Here is a 19,956-nt window from a genome sequence, read left to right as displayed (position 1 = left end):
AGATAAAAGTAATAATCTGTCAAGTTTTCGCCTTTCCGCTTGTGTTGCCCCAGACAGTTGCTGTGTATATGTCGCATTAACATGTAACCGGCCCGCCCTGTTGCAAATGGTATCGTTGATATGATAGGACGGGGATACCTACGATAGCTATCCCAATAATGCAACTCTATGCTCTGGTGTTTTTGTAAGTCCCTCTCTCCAAAACCTTCACCACTTCCCTGACTGCGCACCGCCCTCGTAATACCTTGGAGATCTCCAGCCATTTTTGGTGAGATGTGTCAGATGTCAGAATGATGCGTAAGGCTAGCTGTGGTTAGATTTATGGCAGGTCTAAAGGCTTTGAGGTGTGAAGGTGACCGTTACGCAGGTACATGCGTCTGAGGCAACACGGAAGAGAGATAGAGAGATGCTAATAGGAGTCTGTATTTGCGCAGTCGCAGAGGCTGGCCCGATGATATGAGGCGCCTGGCCACCGCCTTCCACCCGTACCTCCACCCTCCGCTGTCTAACCGCGTTCCCCACCCCTCCATCGCAAATGCAGTACGCAGGATTTACTTCTTCCTGTGGGATACGCCAAGAATCCAACAAAACGTGTCATCTCAGTGGTTAAAGGATGGACTGTGATGTGCTCCGTACATTGATACGCTAATGTCATTTTACAGCCTTCAAATATGAATCATGCATTTGATATTCCTTCTGAGTCTGGTCGTCAGCATCCTCATCGCCTTGCAATGTCAATTTGCCTCAACGTCAACGGGTATGTAAACCTGTTAGGTCTTCTTTGTTATTTTTCTGGAGCTGTGCTGTCAGCGCTCAATCAACTGACTGATGGGCCTGATTATGATTGTGATGAGCGATACGTGGTTAGCTCAGTTTTCCTTTTGTAACTTACCAGGCGCGGCAGGAGACCCCTGTCTGATAAATCCTATGAGATGCATACAGACTGGAAAGACACTGGTGCCCGTCAGCCAAGACCTCATAGAGGGCCTACTGATGGCGTTAAATGTATTCGTTTTTGTTCATTTAACCTACCAGATTTATCTAAGAAGCATAGGGATATGGAGGGGGAAGTTAAAGGATGTTCTCAATCTGGGGAGCTGTGACCATCCGGGTCTGTAGGCTAGATGAGCGACGAGACATATCGGCATCCTCAATTGAATTAAGTAGAAAGATACGGAAAATGGAGTGGATAGGCCATACGAAAGCTATATGATATAATTACGCAACAGCTGATGTATTTCGTATGGATAGGCCTAAAATAAGAGCCGATCAGATTCCCTACTCGGAGTAAATAAGTTTACGAGCACTTACCTATAATGCAATTGGTTAAGTCTTTGGTCGTCGGTTTTCCTCTATCAGCATGCATTCGCTTTCCTTAGACCTTAAACAGACCAGATTATTTATGTTACTCAAATAGGTTCGCTACCATTTAGAGTTCCGACCTGCGTTTCTTTTTTTAGTTCATTTCACATACAGTGGTAGGTTATTTGTGGTCTGCATCAAAGGAAACGGCGCATTTTCGATTCACTCTCTGCAGTAAGGGAAGGCTGCAGCTTCTAGCACTAGTTCATGTATAATTGACGGGATTCGTTTTAAAACTGGAGATATTGTCAGTAACGAGGTGCTGGTGTTTGTAACCCAGTTTCCCCTGCCGCTGAGTATGTGGACATCGGGAACACGGCGTCAGACAAACCTGGGCGAGAGTCGACAGGTTCACCGTCGGACAGCGCCAACTCTACGCGCCAGGGGCTGTTTCAGGGGGTCACGATTACCTATCCTGCGAGGCTTATCTACTACCTAAACGAGGAGTCGGAGAGTACCAACCATGACCTGGACACCCGTGCGCGGAACCAGGTCTCACAGGACCAGGTGAGCCTGAAAAGTGTTGGTGTTTAGGCGTGTTTATATTTGTATGTTTCTGAGTGCACATGCAGAGTGATTTCCTGGAGCCTCCGCTGGTAAGGCAGATTTTTACTGGGGAGGTTAAAACAGTAAAAACTGCAATCCCCCACCCTCCCCACAGAAGCACCACAGTCACACACACACACATCTACTGTGGGAAGTGGTGCATTGTGCTGCTCATGCCCACTATGCTAAAGTGAATACTGCCTTCCCAGCACGCGCACACACACACACACACACACACACACACACACACACACACACACACACACACTTCAATTCAGACACACATGCACACACCCTTTTTCAGCAAAAGTTGCAGTTTCCTGTCCAGACGTGCATGGAGACACACACTTTTAGCAAAATTTGCAGTTTTTTCCCCCTTAGTCCTCTGCCTCCTTGCACGCGCCTCCTCCAAAATTTCAGGTGGTGCATGAGGGAAGGAGAACATCCTGCTGTCAGTGCAGTCTCAACCACAGAAGGAGCAAAAGAATTATGCCGCTGTTTGCAAGATGGCACAAAGCTAAATGTAATAAGGACCGATCGTAACTTAATGGGTTCGGCGCTCCACCATCATTAGGTCTTGTCTCAGCCACAGATGAAGGCGTTGTGTAAAGAGAGCTGAATCCTTCACTTTCGCCGAAGTGCACATTGCCTGTGTATCTCTTTTAACTACAGAGCTTGGGGGCCAGCTTCATAGCTAAGGGTCTAAGTTCTCCAAGAGCAGTGGTGCTGATAAAATGTGTGCTCACTATGCTATGAATCACTTCAGAATTCACAGTGCCTCCAAAATGACTCAGTTTATTGTAACGCAATGCAGTTCTTACACTGGGATTGTTTTCAATGTGTAGGAAGCATGGGGGATTTCAGTCCCTGATTTCTCTTGTGTTGAGTGTCCCTGTTAAGTGTGTCGTGCAAGAAAAGAAAAAAAACACTGAATACAAGATTTCAGTCATGCCTGTCTGAATTTGCATGTTGAGTCAGATGTGATAGTTAGCCGTGTTTTCTCTCCACCAGGATATCCACCTGGCTCAGGCAAGCTTTCAGCTAGAGGCCTTTGGGTCCACATTTACCCTGGACCTTTCCTTAAACAAGTAAGTGTATGTGTGTGTGTGTGTGTGTGTGTGTGTGTGTGTGTGTGTGTGTGTGTGTGTGTGTGTGTGTGTGTGTGCGTGTGTGTCTGCATGTTTGTGTGTGTGTGTGTGTGTGTCGGTGTGTGCGTGTGCGTGTGTGTGTGAAAAGGGAAGACATTCTCTGCTTCGCTGTTAAGGCCAGATAGGTTGTGTCTTTGACCTATATATGGATATAGCCTTCTCTGACAAACTAACCATGTACCAGCCCTAAGTTGCACATATCCATGAGCTTGGTTACAAATGTAGGTTGGTGGTTCTGATATTTGGAAACCTTGGGCATGTTCAGAAACTGACAGTTACCGGCCCTTATATTGGAAATGTGATTCAAATAAAGAATTAGAATATGTGTTCATACTTGGTTTGTAGATGGTTCTTCAGTTCTCATATTTAGCTGCTGCATCAGCAAATAACCATTTCCCAATCAAGAATCCAAACAGGTTTATCTCACATTTCCCAATGAAAGAACGGTCATTAAGCTCTCAATTGGCGTAGTCTCATCAGGTCGGATGTGACTTTGGTGCTCCATGACGAAAGTAAATGTTGTGGAAGGTTTGTCAACACTATCCAAGCTGATACCTTTCTTCCGAATCCCACTACTTGACGAAGCACCACGCACCTTCATTCTTCCTTTGAGATCCGCCTACCCAGTGCGTTGCACCTCAGACTCACTAATGGCTCCTACTCCACAATGAGATGAAAATTCCCCCATGTTTGCTCCCTGACATATATTGTAATGCCACAAGACTACTATTTACATCGGGTTCCAGGATGTTGAACAGGAGAGACTTTACCTTGTTTAAAAAGAGCCCGTGGGACTATGAACTGAAACAAATAGCGAGTTTGCATTGATATGATGTGTATAGTATATATGTGTGATGGAGGTGTGTGTGTGTAGTTTATTTTGAAGGATGCTTTATTATCGTATAATGAGGAGAGATGAGAGTTGATGGCTTGGATTTGGGGACTAATATATCATGTTTAGGTTTTAGATGACGCTGCTGTAAGCTTTGAGGCAGAAAATGACAAATTGCTTCAATGTATTAATGTTGATGTCTTTGTTTTGTAGTGATTTGCTGTCCTCAGACTATGTAGAGATACACTATGAGGATGGGAAACCTGTGCTTTCTAAGGTACGATGGTCCAGATATAGACGGTTTGAGTCCTGTAAGAGTTTTAAATGCAGGACTCTCCCCACTGGAAAGGCCATTTATAATCTAGTCGGTGTGGTGACCTGTATTACAAAGAGTTCTAGAAAAAGAAGCTGGCCGGCACACAAAAGATGAATATGCTTGTTGTTGAATACCAGAGAGGAACAAAGGTACAAACATGTCAATGGAAGTTTATGCCTTTGTTCCATAGTTTAAAATTATGAGCATACAGTATGCATACTTTGTGTCTGACCAACCTTTCACTCCACATTGAGTTTTTATTCTCTGTTTTAAAATAATGAAATCATGTTTAGACCTATACACTTCCAAATGAAAATTCTATATTTAAACCCATAGATACATCCACATGATACAGCATCAGTTTAATGTATTGATATGTGTGTGTCTGCAGGGGGGGGAGCACTGCTATTACCATGGCCAAGTGCGAGGAAAGGAGTTCTCGCGTGTGGCCCTCTCCACCTGCAATGGACTACAGTAAGAGACCTTACTGAGGCTTTCCTAAGCTTGCAAAAAAGACATAGACAGCGTGTGGTTTGCAAGTGGTGAGGTTTTAATCTGGTGTATGTAGGGCCCGTATATGTTAAGGTGTGAAAAGCCTGCATATTTGTGGTGAATGCAGTTGCATTTTTTCCTCTTTCTTTCTATCTCTCTTTCACTCACCTTCCCACTCTGCTTCAACCTCCCTCTCTCCTCTTCTCTGTCTGAAACAGTGGTATGTTTGATGATGGGGACTTTGTGTACCTCATCGAGCCTCAGAAGCAGACGCACTACTCGGTAATGGCTTTGACTCTCCACCATTGTCCTCTATACAACAAATTCTCTGCAACTTCTGGGAATCCATAAAACCATCACACTGACATTTTTTAAATGTCGTCCCCCCCCCCAGGACATGGAGGCCAGAGCCCACACCTTACGCAGGGCCACCTCACTGCTTTCACTGGGTGACGCAGAGGACCTGGGTAAAAGCTTAATGTTTCTTTCGAAGGACAAAACTCAATAACCTGGAACTTATTTTTTAGGGGAGTTGAAACATTACAGATAAAAGATTAAATCAACTGCAGTTTTTTTTATTATGTTTCTGTTTTTCATTTTAATGAAAGCATTGCCTCCTTTTTCACCAGTGTAAATGTATCTGCTTGATGAGATTGTCCTGTCTAGTTATACGAGTAACCCTCACTTCATCCCTATCTGCAGAGCTGAGAAAACAGAGGGAGGAGGAGGAAGTGGAGGATGTGCCAGAGGCAGGGGTTTTATCCGACATGCCCTGGCTAAGACGCCGGAGGAAACGAGCTGTGAGTATCTGACCTTTCCCCTATAACCTGTGATCCCTGTGATGACCTGTCACCCCCTCCAACCCCATGCATGAGATGAGAGTCTGCTTTTGAAGGTTATCCATAATAATTATCAGCATGTAGTTTACTATAGCCATAAAAGAGGAAAGGGACACGGTCTGCCAGTTTCTTCCCTTCCCTTCCCTTTTAAGAAATTATTTTGGAGTTTGTACACTCTATGGTCACATACCAGGGAGAGATTCACCTCTGGGATAATTTTCTGATCGTTTGTCTTTGTTTTTGTTCTCTGCCTTGAAACAGATGCCACGTAATGTGTTCGAGGAGATGAAGTATCTGGAGATCATGATTGTCAGCGACCACAACACGGTGGATGCACCTTTTCCGAATTCAATTACGCCAGAGACTAATCAATACGCTTTTCAGCACTGATTGGGCTGTCCTCACAAATCAATAGTGTCCATTACATTATCACTTCCATTTACCACAGTACCTCAAAGACACCACAAGGGGGGTCCTACTTATTTCTGTTCTGTGACACTAGAGGGCCACAGTAATGTCTGACCAAGCACTGGTAGAAGGCTTGATTTATAGTCATAAAAAAAAATGCCGTATCAGATGACCATTGTTCGCTGTCACCTTATTATTGTCTTTTGTTTAGAGAGTCAGCATCTCTTTTTTAGTGTCTGATCAGCTCAATATCTTCTTACAGTTCAAGAGACACAAATCCAAAAAGCATACCAGGAATTTTGCCAAGTCAGTGGTCAACCTTGTTGATGCGGTAAGGGACTGAAGGGGGGTTTGTGGCTTTTGCTGTGAGTGTGTGTGTGAGCATCTAGCAATCTGTCTTCAGGCATGTCCTCAGTTTCTTGTGAGCCTCTGCTCTTATACATGTTGTATAAATGTGGGTATATTGGGGGGTTTGGCATTAGTTGACTATCTCTGAACATCTCTGTCGCGGAATCTTCAAGGTCTTCAAGGAACAGCTGAACACACGTGTAGTGCTGGTCGGCATGGAGATCTGGACCGACCAGGACCGCATCCCCCTGAGCGTGCGTCCACTGGATATGCTCAAAGACTTCTCCAAGTACCGGCAGGGCAGCATTAAGCTGAGTGCAGACTCCGTGCACCTCTTCACGTAAGAGCACTCCACCAGGACTCACTCTCAACTGTCGTCACTCACTTTTATTAGATTCTAGTATTAGTAGCTAATGTACACTTTCAGAATGTATTCTTATTTAGATTTCTTTACGTTTATTCATCTATGAAAGGTGCTATACAAATAAAGTTTATTATTATTATTATTATCAGGATTTTATCCAGAGAGACTTACAGTACAGTACAGATATACACTTCCATCAGTGTGTGTGCTTCCAGAGTTTGGAACCCATGATCTTGGTGTTGTATAGGATAAGAAATAACAAAAAGTCCTCCTCGATAAATGTGTCAATCCGTCTGAATTAGTTTATTAGGACTATAAACACAGAGGAAGTTCTAATAAAGACATTTGGCTGGCACTGACTAATCAGAGGAACAGCCGGGCACAATTTGAACTTGCTTAAGCAAAAAATAAAATGTGCCTGAAACCCTGAAAAGGGCATTTCTGCAAACTCTGTACAAAGTTACAAATGCATTAAACAGCTTCAGGGACAACTTTTGCAAGTATATTTAAAGACTGTTTCTTTGTCATCATGTTAATTCATTCTCAGCATTAGTTTTTTTTTTTTTTTTTTGGACTATTTGGAGACGTTTTGAAGAGAGTTTTAGCATTAAGATAGTATGGGGCAACCATGGTTGTGTAACAGCAAATTATATTACGTAATATTCACTGAAGCAACAATTGCACACGACGAAGTTGCAAGAGTGATTTTTTTCCTCTCAATTTCCTCCGAAATTGATATTAAGTTTTTCACTGGCATTTCTGGAAGTTATTTTTTTTTTGTCCACATAGATTTGATCTTACCTCCACCGAAGGCATAAATAGTACCTCTGCAGATGCAGACCTTTTCAACTGAATAATTTAACGATGAGCATTAGCAACGCAGCACTTCTCTCCTCCTCGCAGGAATGTGACTTTCCACTATGGTCGGAGCAGCGTGTCTTACATCGGCGGGGTGTGTTCACCAGTGCGGGGAGTTGGGGTCAACGAGGTGAGAGCAGCTATGGTTTTGTCCGTTCCTCTGCGGCATCTGAATGTCTCTGAACATCAGTATCTCACAGAGAGTTTTCCTCCTGTCAACCTCCTAAAGTCCTCTTACATATTGTCATATATTCCATTTTGCGCACTCTCTCTCTCTCTTCTAGCCAATCCTTGTTTCTCTCTGTCCTCTCACCTTTCACTCTTACTCTGCTTCCCTCAGTGTCCAGTGTGAAGTTTCATTTCATCCTTTAACTAATTCTGTGTTACATCACTTTGTTGAATTTTGTATTCATCTTTCTTCATTTCTATGTTTGTCTTTTTCAACACTGTCATTCTGTCTTTGTAAACGGATGTAAACCATGTTGTATACCCGGTTGTTAACAAGCGTCTCGTTCCTCCTCCTATTCTGATGATGTTTATTATTGCCGCTATTATTATTGTTGTTGTTGGTGTGTATTCTTGCTCAGTCTTTTCCGGGGAGTTTCTTTAACTATGTTTGTATTTGTCTTTGTCATTGCCTTCACACCCACCCATCACCAGTATGGCACTACTTGGACCATGGCAGCCTCTCTCTCGCAGAGCCTGGCACAGAACCTTGGCATCCAGTGGGACCCCCCAACCAGGCGGAGTACGTACCTAAGTCAGCCTGTGGCAGATGGTCCTAGTGTACACACACAGCGCATGTGGTGCTGCCATGCCAAGTAACTGAAGCTGCTCTTTCTACCCATGTTTACACTCGTCTCTTTGTGTCTCTCACAGAGGAGTGTGGCTGTATGGACTCTTGGATTGGATGCATTATGGAGGATACAGGGTATGGACATACACCCACACACACACACACACACACACACTAATGATGAATACATGACTTTGTTACTGTATGTAATGTCCATTACTGTATGTAATGGATTTAGGAGCATAATGGATTTTTTTAGCATCATCAACAATTGTTTTTGTTATTAAAATCCTGTGTTGCCAGGATGTTAGGATTGTTTTGTCACACAGTTCTATTCTGTTTGTATCTGCATTCAAACTCTCTCTCTCTCTCTCTCTCTCTCTCTCTCTCTCGCTCTCTCTCTCTTTATGTCTCCTTTTTTATGACACATGAACGTAGGGTGCAGCACCCTCGCAAATTCTCCAAATGCAGCATATCTGATTATAAGACATTCCTGTTGAGGGGTGGAGCTTCTTGTCTGTTTAACAGACCTAATAAGGTGAAACTTTACACACAGGCAACATAACCGATACTTTAACACACACACAACCATGAGAGTGCACACTTTTCCAATTTAAACACACATGAGCATGTGCACACACACACAAGCATGCACGCACGCACACACACACACACACACACACACACACACACACACACACACACACACACACACACACACACACACACACACACACACACACACACACACACATATACATACACAGCACATATATGTACATATCCACAGGCAACCACAGGCTCACACAGCTTCTTACATTTATACACATTCACAGACTCGTACAGTGATTTTACTAATATACTACATTGTCCTGTGCGGTACCTATAAAGCAACATGCATCATGCCCTGATCTGACTTGACCCTTTGTGTCAACAGCTGCTTGAGGCCACAGAGTGTGGCAATGGATACGTGGAGGTGGGGGAGGAGTGTGACTGTGGAGCACGAATGGTGAGTTACAGTCCTGTGGATGCGCACAGATGAACTACAGACTCATGCAGTAATTTCTCACTATGCAATCATCACCCACTGTTAACAATATTATGCACAAATGCTAGTGTTGTACTCCATAAAAGCCATTCACTCTTTATAAGACATTCTGGTTGAAGTCATGTTCTGGTTAGAATCCAGTTCAATAGCTCACTGTCTTTCTTGCTTTGGATATCTTGCTAGCATGCCATGTTAATTGCTGTTCCTGATACAGGCATTAGTGTGGTAGTGCATCAGGGCCCTTTTCATGTCTTCTGCAAAATAGCTGACTATTATAGTCAGTCTTTTATTGTTACTGTTATTTGTACAACTATTTAAATCTTATTTCTCTTTAATTTGACATTGTTATGCTTTATGTTCTTGTGTTCTTAATTATTTCAAAATGGATTTAAATAATTTGTTGTATATAATTAATGCATCTATATATCTCCAGTTTTCTCCCACAAAAATTCCTTATCTAGAATTTTGTGATCTTGCAATGTGTTATCTTGTTATTATTGTACGTCATCACTTATTCCTGGTACTATGGTACATGTCATCTGTTATTTTCTAGAAAGCTTTTGCCATTTAAGAGTCATTTCAGAGTCATTTCGTTCACTATATTTGTGTGTGTGCGTGTGTGTGTGTGTGTGTGTGTGTGTGTGTGTGTGTGTGAGTGTTTTATGTGTCTGTTATTTCTGTGTTGTAGGAGTGCTACAAGGACTGCTGTAAGAAGTGTTCTCTGTCTAACGGTGCTCACTGCAGTGATGGCCCTTGCTGTAATGTCACCTGCTTGGTGAGTCTCTTCCTCCACTTTGACCTTTCACCCTCAAGGCATTTCATCTTTGTCTTCGGGGAAAAAATGTTTTCAAATTTTTCACCTTTTGCAGTTTTACCCACGAGGGTACAGCTGTCGCTACGCTGTCAACGATTGCGACATTTCAGAAACCTGCTCCGGAGACTCAGGACAGGTGTCTTTCACACACACAGCATGCATGCAAAGGCATACATATGCAAGCTGTAAACAAATTCACAATCACAAAGGCGGCATCAAAGACAATTCATATTAAACTGTACACTGAGTACAAACACTGAAACATTTCTTATGTGTCTGTCATCAACCAGTGCCCTCCAAACCTCCATAAGCAGGATGGCTACTCCTGTCAGCTTAACCAGGTGAGAACCACGAAGACAAACTGAGATAGACTCATTAATCAAACATTTATAATAGGTTTAGGGTCACTGTATTCATTCAGTGTGCTTGATAAATCCTGTTTATAAGCTATGATGAACTTCTGTCATAAAACAAATGATAATCGAATAAATAAAAAAAACACAAGAAACCATTCTGGGATAGTAACCTTTCCGTTTCCATGTTTGCTAACGTAATGTCACATCGACAATATACGTTGAGGACAAATTTGGAAAAAATATATAGATGATGACCTGCTGTACTGGTGACCTTCTTTCAGGGTCGTTGCTACAGCGGGGAGTGCAAGAGCCGTGAGAACCAGTGCAAGTACGTCTGGGGTTCCAGTAAGTGCCAGGCTTTTATAAATTCTGCATCCTGTGTATAAGCAGAACAGGTACACACATGTCATAAACACTGCAGCAGGTGTATAAGCAGAACAGGTGCACACATGCCATAAATACTCCATCCTGTGCATTAGCAGAACAGGTACACACATGTCATAAATACTCCATCCTGTGTATTAGTAGAACAGGTGCACACATGCCATGAACACTGCATCCTGTGCATTAGCAGAACAGGTACACCTACGCCAGTTTAAAACAGCAGAGATGATGTGATTCAGCTATCAACACAGAACACTGGAGCAGAGAGGTGACTCCTCTTTTCATCTCTCCTCTGCTTGTTTGCCTCCTTTTATCTTCGCCCTCTTCTCTCTTCTCTCTCTCTCTCTCTCTCTCTCTCTCTTTTTCTACACCTGCCTTGTGCTGTCCATCCTGGTGTTCTCTCAGAGGCTGGAGGCTCGGAGAAGTACTGCTATGAGAAGCTGAACACCGAGGGAACAGAGAAGGGCAACTGTGGGCGAGATGGAGAGAAGTGGCTGCCCTGCAGCAAACAGTCAGTCTCTCCATAAACACACACACACACACACAAACACCCACCCCCACCCACACACACACACACACACACACACACACACACACACACACACACACACACACACACACACACACACACACACACCTGACGAATTTGATTTCATGAGTGTTCACTCAGGGCCATAGATAGAAGTATAAAAGTATAATGAAGTAGATGGATGAGAACAACATGCAGTCGAGAGGCAGCCATGTCTGTAGTAGATAAACTGAACAGCAGAACCCTTCAAAGACTCCACAGTGAACCATCCAACAAAGCATTATTGTAGAACATTTAAGGTCTCAAGCAGAGTCTTACAAAACAATTCCTATTTACTATCCCCGCTCTCTTAACCCCCAACCCTCCCCTCACTCTCTCTCTGTGTCTGCAGCGATGTGTTCTGTGGCTATCTGCTGTGCTCCAAAATTGGGAGGAACCCGCGCATCGGAACCATGAGGGGTGACATCACCCCAACCACATTCAACCACCAGGGGAGACTGGTGGACTGCAGGTCAGCAAAACTCATGCACTATTCCAATCACTATCACAGTCATGTGCACACACAAGCCTGCTATTGTACTTACATTAACAGAAACACAAAGCCTGCTAACCTTTATCGCATGTTATGTTTAAACAGTCCCACAACATGGAAAGATAGATAGGAAAAAGTGAAATCTGTGTTCTTTTTTTACTGGCAGTGTAAAAAGAAGTAACTAATTGCTTATAACAGAAGTTTTCGCTCTTTCTCTCTCCCCCCCCCCCCCCCTCTCTCTCCCTCGGTCTCTGTCTCTTTCTCTCCCCATCTCTCTCTCCTCTCTGCAGCGGTGGCCATGTGTTGATGGACGATGACACTGATCTGGGGTACATGGATGAGGGTTCTCCATGCGGCCCCTCCATGGTGTGCCTTGAGCGAAAGTGTATGCCCATCTCTTCCCTGAACATCACTGCCTGCCCCTCGGGCCCCAACGGACGCATCTGCTCCGCGCATGGGGTAAGAGCCTGACCTTTGACCTTTACTGTAACTGAAGTCACAGATGGGATTAAATGCATCTTTGATATGGGGAGGATTAAATGAGTAAACTTTGCAAAGCTCTCTCCGGTCTCTCTCTTTGGCTCTTTCCTTTCATTTCTTCTCATTTCTTCTCTCCCTTTTTTTCTGTAGTAGTAGTAGTATGTCTCTATCTATCCCTTGATTCTTCTCTGTCACCTCCATATTTTCCACATCTCTCTCTCTCTGTCTGTCACTGTGTCTCTTAGACAAAAACACACTGTAACAATCCTGGAGCCCTTTTTAATGTGTTCCCCTTACCTGTCACAGGTGTGCAATAATGAAGCCACGTGCACGTGTGACTCCACGTGGGCGGGCACAGACTGCAGCATGCACGACCCCCTAAAAGAGCCGCCCACCGTCCCGGACGATGGCCCCAAGGGTCTGTAATCTTGTTATTTTCTTTATTTCTTACATACACACATACACACACGCCTACACATACACACACACTACCCCCCCCCCCCACACACACACACACACACAGCATGCATTCTACCTCCTCACGTGGTACGTGTTATACCCAGGTAGCTCATCACCAATTACTACTGATTTTTCTTCATGTGAGCAGACTATAGCGTTATTTATCAATGTTGTCTTCAGACGTGAGTTTCTTATTTTGTGTGTATCTGTATTTGTTCTGTTGAGTGGGGATTCTTTTTTCTTTTTTGAGTCATTTGTTGCTTTATTGAAATCACCCCTATTTCCTCTGCGCAGTGAGCGTGGCCACTAACAGACTGATAGGGGCAGTGGCAGGGACCATTCTGGCCCTGGGGGTGATTTTTGGAGGCACAGGGTGGGGAATAGAGTAAGCACTGCTTCTCCCTTTCACCGTTCTCCCAGATTTTAAGGGAGAATATGTGACCCCTTTGTATGAGTTGTGTGTGTGTGTGTGAGTGTTTGCGTACATTGGGTCATGTGAACATGTGTGTGTGTGTGTGTGTGTGTGTGTTCCTGTCCTCCCAGTGGTGGCTTTGTCGTTTTGTGGTGACCGTGATGGTGCCCTGTGCTTGGACATGTCAGTGTCATGTGATGGATTCGTGATTTTGATTGATGGGTGACTTCCTTTGCCTCCCCTTTTCTGTTGACTGTGATTTAAATCCACTGTGTTTGGTGCCCCCCTAAGCCCGGCCATGTGGGGCATATTTGAATATTTAAACATACACTCCTACCCACCCGCACACACAAATCAGCCAATCAGCAAATCAATCCATCCTCCCATTGGAAGGTACAAGGAGAGAGACAGACGGTGGATGTTCCATGGTTGGTTAGGTGTTAGTAGATACAGTAACGAAGCAGATGAATATGACATCACCACCACGTACCACCACACTGTGTGTGTGGTCACATTCCATTCACATTCCAGTGAAGCTCTACAGTATGAAGTCAGCAGCGACCTGTTTCTTTAAGGACTTGTTAAGCAATGAATAAAATGTGCATGTCTTTTCCTCTTACCTCTTATAGAAATGAAAATCAGCAAAGATCTGTTTGATGACCAAATGTTTGTGTGGCAGCAACACAAGCTAATGCTGTTAGCGTTAGCATTAGCGTACACTCACAGCTGTCCGGGAAACTATAGCAAACTCATTTGGACACCCAATATGTCTTTGCTGATCTTTTCCCTTGTCTTAACAAATGAATGAATGTAAATGTTGTAAGTTGGAAACACGTGTAGAATTTATTGTTTGCAGTGCTAGTCCTCTAAATGAGACGTGTCGATAGAGCTGTGAAATATTCAAGTGTAACATGTTTCCTTCCCTCTCCCAAACACACACACATATACACACGCACAAATCAACATTAACAGTTGAGTTCCACACTTGGCTTCTTTAGAGACATCACACACACACTCACACGTCCATATATACACAAAAACAAACACACACACACACACAAACACATACATATACACACAAACACACGCTATCCCGTTGAGCTGACCTCTGCTTTATCTCCTTTGATATGTTGACCCCCAGCTTTTAAGGGGGTCCTTTGCGCTCATGTGGTGTCTTCTCCCCCTTCCTCCCCCTCCTCCTATGTCCCTCACCCTTCCCTCCGCCACCTCCGCAGGTCCTAGTGCCACCAACCTTATCATAGGCTCCATCGCGGGGGCCATCCTGATGGCAGCCATTGTTCTGGGGGGGACGGGCTGGGGTTTTAAGTAAGAGATGCAACCGCATGCTTTCTTTCCTGCCTGCACGCCTGCACTCAGGCGTTTCTCTTTATCTCTCTTTTCATTTTGCCACTCAAGACACAAGGCCTGAGCTTCTGCTACAGATAACAGATGCTCCATAGCGACTTATACGGAACGACTAAAAAAGGACGATAGCCAAAAAACACAGCAGTCAGTCAAAACCAAACTTTGAAGGTCCAGGTGGCGTCTGGAATAAGGGTTTTAAAGTAAACCTTTTAAAAGACTCCCTGATTCATCACACTTTGGTCTCAAAGAGCAAAGGTATAAGACTAAGATGAAACAGATGACTATGTTTACAGGCTAAGTTTAAAAGCTCAAACCTGAATAACAATGCATCTATAAATGCGAAAAAGCATAAGTTAGTCTGAGTAAAAGCATCACTGAAACTGAAACTTGACATTCTAACTCAGGATGCATTATGGTATAGTACCAGGACATGGGCACATTTAGCAATAATCTTCTTTAGCCTTTAAGATCTAAGCTTTTACATACATACATACATACATTTATTTACGCACTGTTGTATACTGACTGCAAGATGGTGGATAAGCCTCTGTACACTCTAGCAGAATCTCTAGCAGACTGATAAGCTTGACATGCATGCGTGCTAAATAAATAAAATAAGTTAAAGTTTAAGATATTAGCAATGACACAAAGAAGTATAAGTATTAAAATACAATGTGATTCACCAAGTACAGTATGCCGTATGGCATATATCCGTATTACAATCAGTTCTGTGTTATGTATACATTTTCAATTAATAATTATTGAGTTCAATGTATGTAAATGGGATTTATCTTGTAACTGTTGCTGATGGGTTAGTTCGTATATCATCAGTGATAGCTGAGTTGCATTGGGGCTATAGTCAATATAGTATATGGCCCCTGACTAAGCCTCAGTGGACAAATAATGGGTACTTCCACTTTTTAACCACATTTTTTAAATCTGAATAATTGGTTGTAGTGAAATCAAAGCATTATAAGAAGTCAATCAAGGTAAAATGGAAAATTCATGTAGTTCATAAAGTGAGACAACACAGTTTTGTTCCTCCACATTGTAGAGGTTATGAAATATGACCACTGAATAGAGACTTGACTGGTTTTGTTTAGAATATAGGACAGAGAATTATGGGTAAAGGTCCATATCAGAGTAGCCTTAAAATCTTATTGGCATTTGTTTTTTGAAGAGTTTACACACTCTAGCATGTTGGTTTGCACAGCATCTTGACTAAGGCCACGGAGGTTTTTTTGCATGTTGACTGGACTGGTGGCAGCATTGAGCTGAGAGGCAAGCGCCACCAGTGCCGCGCACAAAGGCTGGGCAAACCTTTCGGGGGGGGGGGACATTTGGGTAGAGTTGAGGTAGCTTACAGGGTGTGCAGGGTGGGCTGGGAGGGGGGTGGGGTGGAAGGCTGACGACTTTCTGATCTGACCCACTCTCCTTGCGGTGATCTTTTTTCTCTCTCTCTTTCTCTTTCTCTCTCTCCCTCTCTCTCTCTCTCTTTCTCTCTCCTCTCTCGTGATCTCGTGATCCCCCTCTCCACCCCCACCCTTATTTTCCTTCCCATCCACCTTCCCCTTTCCTCCACTCTCAATGCAAAGGGTGAAAGTATAAGCTGAGCAGAGAGGGGGCAGACAGAGAAAGAGAGGGGGGAGAGGCTGGGTGGACATGTCCCTGTCCTCTCCCGTCCCCTCCTCTCCCGTCGTTTGCTTTTTTTTTTTTTTTTTTTTTGGTCGGTTGCAGCCTTTGTGCCATGGCTAGCAGGCTGCCACGCCCGCCCCTCTTATCCTCCTGGAAGGCCTTTGGGGGGGGTGGGGCCGTACCCCCCAACCCGCCTCGCACTAGAGCAGAGCAAGAGCCCTCCTCACCCCCCCACCCCGGACCCGCCTGACACTCGGCTGCCTGTGCTGAATGCTTCACAGAGACCTGGTACAGACGCGCGCTTCACACGCACCTGCATGCCCCCCTAACCTAACCCCTAACCCCCCCACTCCCCCAACACCTTCCCCCCTACCACCACCACCACCTTCACCACCACTTACCACCCCCGAAAAATAGTCTGCGCTAGTGGCGTCTCTCGTCACCTCACTAGAGGGAACATATATGCATGTAACTCAGTCTGGGATGCCCCACATTTTGCCACACTAAGGGGAGGTTGTGTTCGATGACCCCCTTCTCTTTAAAAAAAAAAAAACTAAAACAAAAACAAAACTGTTGGACGGTCCTCCTCCAACCCCCCCCATCCCCCCACCTCCCCACTCCCTTTCTCGTTCGGTGTGCGTTGGTGTCGGTATTTGTCGATGTTGTTGTTGGTGCAGTGTGACGCCCCTTCTCTCTACTGACCATCCTTCAGTGTGGTAGACTGCATTTCCTGTGTCTCTGTTCGTGTTAGTGTTCTCTCACAGAAGGTAATGTCTCTTTAATTTATGTTTTTAATCTTTCCGTGATGCTCGCATTGGCCTTCATTCACACTCACAGGGGGAGGAGTCTCCTCCTTAACCCATTCCTCTTGTCTCGGAAGCTGTATGGATGATGGCCATTCCTGCCCTGATCATTCGAGCATCTTTACACACACTTACAAACTTGTTTTCAAAAACAAGCCAAAAGTTGTTATTCAACAACAATGTTATGATCGTGAGAAGTTCTGATTTTGGAAAGCAAAGCTGAGTTATTGGTAAGACATAACATGTAGCTGACGTTGACATCGTCTCTCTGAGGAAGACTCATATTGTGATAGAAGTGTCTGATGGGCTGTATAGCCTGTGTAAGGCAGTATAGCCTGTATAGCCTGTGCCGATATTAGGGGCAGGAGTGGCAACATTCTCTGGAAGGGGTCCATGTTGGCTATGTTTCCTCTTGACTCTGCCTGGTCTAACTACTTCTCTTCTTTGTCCTACCCAACCTCACCCGCTGTGTCGCCAAGAAACGTCAAGAAACGACGTTACGACGCCAATGCCAGCGCCATCTAGAGGACTGGATGAGGCTGTGCACTCTGGGGTCAGATCCTGTGCTGGATTCAGTCGATCTGACATTCGCTGGACTCCTCCTTACCCTTTCCTGCTGCTAACTTAGCGTTAGTATTTACTTGAAGACACCAAACGGAACATCGATAATGAATGAAACAACTGAAGACTACTGAGCATCTTCCATTTGTAGTTGTTTGGAACTACAGTACCCACCCTCACCCCCACCCAATTTTTCCCCTCCTTTCCCCCAAATAGACTTTGACTTGTTCCCAACTACTCTTCTTTTCCCCCTCTCCTCCCCAATCCTCACCTCCACAGAGTCTCCTCCACATGACAGAGACACAGAGTGGTGTAGTGTGCTGGGGCGCTCTCAAAGCCCACCCATCAGGGCATGACTTCCTGTACAGCGCACTTTGACCTTCCATGCGGAACCCCAGCATGATAAGTCCTGGCTGAGGCACTGCATGGCTGAAGTGAGTCACCCATTCAAATCGAAAAAGAGAAGAAAACAAAAAAAAAAACTCAAGTACAATCAATCACTCAGTCGATCAATGACTATGAACACGAATCCATGGAAAAGAGATGTAAGGCATCCAGGATGGACTGCTGACATCCCTACATGGTAGCGTTGCTACCAGCAACGTAAGTCCCTAAAGGAAGAGGCTTGTAATGTCACATTGAGAACATAGATCAACTATTGAGTCTCAACATATCATTTTACACTATTACATAACTTGCATTTTTTGTTAGAATTTTAGCATGTTGTCTTGCAGGTGTTTTGGCTGTATTAATGACAAAAATTATGGAAAGAAAAAAAAGATCAGAAGGGGGAATATTTTGGCCAATTATAGACAAAGAAACATGCAAGGAAGCACTTGTGAGCAGTGTTAACAACTTTCCCACAACAACACAAAAACAGGGAACTTGACACAGAAAGACACACAGACAACACAGACAAGCACACATACACACACACACACACACACACACACACACACACACACACATACACATACACATACACATACACACAAACACACCCACACACTCTCATACACAAGTCCCACACATGATAAATATGGTAACAGTGCTAACATTACCCTTTTGGCCCAGTGTTCTCACAAAACCTGTTGATAGACACTCCAGTCTGTTGAAGAGCTGCATGATCAAGACTATTAAGAGGGCAGCCCTTCCCAACTGCTCTGCTTCCCATGGTTACTGCATGTCAAAGGATTAAAAAATACAACTAACTCTTACTTACTATGCAAAGGAAAACATTGCACAGACCTACTGATTGGTAATGATTCTTTAATGATACTATGAAGATATTACTAAAATCATGTTTTAGCTACTGAAACAATAAGGCAGCCTTTTATATGCTTGGCCACTTCAACATTTGTCTCTATAACAAGCTTCTGGTAAACACAGGAAAAATAATGAAAAAAAAGTCCAAAAGTCAAAACTCATCTGATCATGTTCATTTGTCTGACATGGTGGAAGTAACCACTTGTGTCCTTTGTGATAGAGAAAGCTGAATTTTCCAATCGAGTGTAATTGTAGGAACAAAGAGTTTGAAGGGATCTTTCCAGAGTTTTTTTGGCTAGAGGTCTACACGTTGGGTGTCCTGTGTACCATTTTTAAGGTTACGTGGGTGTCCGCTCTCATCTCCTTGTTCTTTCTCAACATCATCTCATGTTCCCATGGGAACACCATAAAAAAATATCTAAATAAAGGACTTGACAAAGTATTGTATCACTTGACAATGCCTCTGTGTTTATGTTTCTTTACTTCATACATTTGATTGTGTTTTCTTCTCTACCCCCTACTGACAAGTAACAGACCAACCACCTTGCTCAGGTAATGGTTAATGAATGAGACAAGATGAGAATAAAAGTCAGCTCTGATAGAGAGTTGTATCATGACGACAGTACACCAACTCCAACTGACACCACATTGTGAGTACTGTCTTTGAGCAGGATGTGTGTGGGTAGACAGTTTAACAGTGTCAACAATTTCAGTAGGTGGATTTGAAACCAGCAAGAATGTCAGAAAGTTCATCCTCGGGCAGAAGCCTGCCCTAATTAACATTTTACACAAAGACGCCAGATTTATTTTGCAGCCTTGTAGGCATATCATAGACCACCGTACTTATACCAATCTTAAGTGCATACAAAAAGAAGAGACCATTATTATTGATCTACTGGATAGACTGATCAACGATGATAGGACCTGCGATGAATTCCTAAAACTACTAAAAGAAGAAACTTTCACGATCTGGAATCAAGGTACAATCATGCATTATGCATTA

General features: G+C 43.8%; 1 protein-coding gene across 3 annotated transcripts; it reads left to right on the top strand.

The window, feature by feature from the left end:
• The first annotated feature begins 132 nt into the window (after positions 1-132).
• Positions 133-19,408, top strand: adam23a (ADAM metallopeptidase domain 23a). Of its 3 annotated transcripts, XR_006152888.1 has the most exons (27): positions 134-757; positions 1,643-1,869; positions 2,920-2,996; positions 4,102-4,165; positions 4,596-4,678; positions 4,915-4,978; positions 5,091-5,163; positions 5,399-5,496; positions 5,797-5,862; positions 6,206-6,274; positions 6,465-6,631; positions 7,559-7,643; positions 8,174-8,261; positions 8,393-8,444; positions 8,748-8,847; positions 9,247-9,318; positions 10,046-10,132; positions 10,227-10,307; positions 10,462-10,512; positions 10,809-10,872; positions 11,317-11,422; positions 11,832-11,951; positions 12,263-12,431; positions 12,759-12,870; positions 14,559-14,649; positions 16,284-16,611; positions 17,606-19,408. XR_006152888.1 is itself a non-coding variant. In XM_012835662.3 (26 exons), the coding sequence occupies exons 1-26, from the start codon at positions 679-681 to the stop codon at positions 17,649-17,651; spliced, it is 2,391 nt and encodes a 796-aa protein (XP_012691116.1). In that variant the 5' UTR covers positions 133-678; the 3' UTR covers positions 17,652-19,408. The 3 variants fall into 3 exon arrangements, 1 of the variants encoding a protein (XP_012691116.1); XM_012835662.3 differs by lacking the exon at positions 16,284-16,611 and having other exon boundaries at positions 133-757; XR_006152889.1 differs by lacking the exons at positions 14,559-14,649; positions 16,284-16,611 and having other exon boundaries at positions 140-757; positions 12,759-13,296.
• The last annotated feature ends 548 nt before the right edge of the window (positions 19,409-19,956 follow it).

This window comes from Clupea harengus, chromosome 16, assembly GCF_900700415.2.
Source record: "Clupea harengus chromosome 16, Ch_v2.0.2, whole genome shotgun sequence".
Taxonomy (NCBI): domain Eukaryota; kingdom Metazoa; phylum Chordata; class Actinopteri; order Clupeiformes; family Clupeidae; genus Clupea; species Clupea harengus.
Note: the sequence above shows the minus strand (reverse complement) of the source record. Positions and strands in the feature narration are given on the sequence as shown.

Coding starts and splice junctions, on each gene's coding strand:
- adam23a (XM_012835662.3), top strand. CDS start 679: ATGCATTTGATATTCCTTCTGAGTCTGGTCGTCAGCATCCTCATCGCC. Junction 758..1,642: donor ATTTGCCTCAACGTCAACGG/GTATGTAAACCT, acceptor TTTGTAACCCAG/TTTCCCCTGCCGCTGAGTAT. Junction 12,432..12,758: donor GCATCTGCTCCGCGCATGGG/GTAAGAGCCTGA, acceptor TACCTGTCACAG/GTGTGCAATAATGAAGCCAC.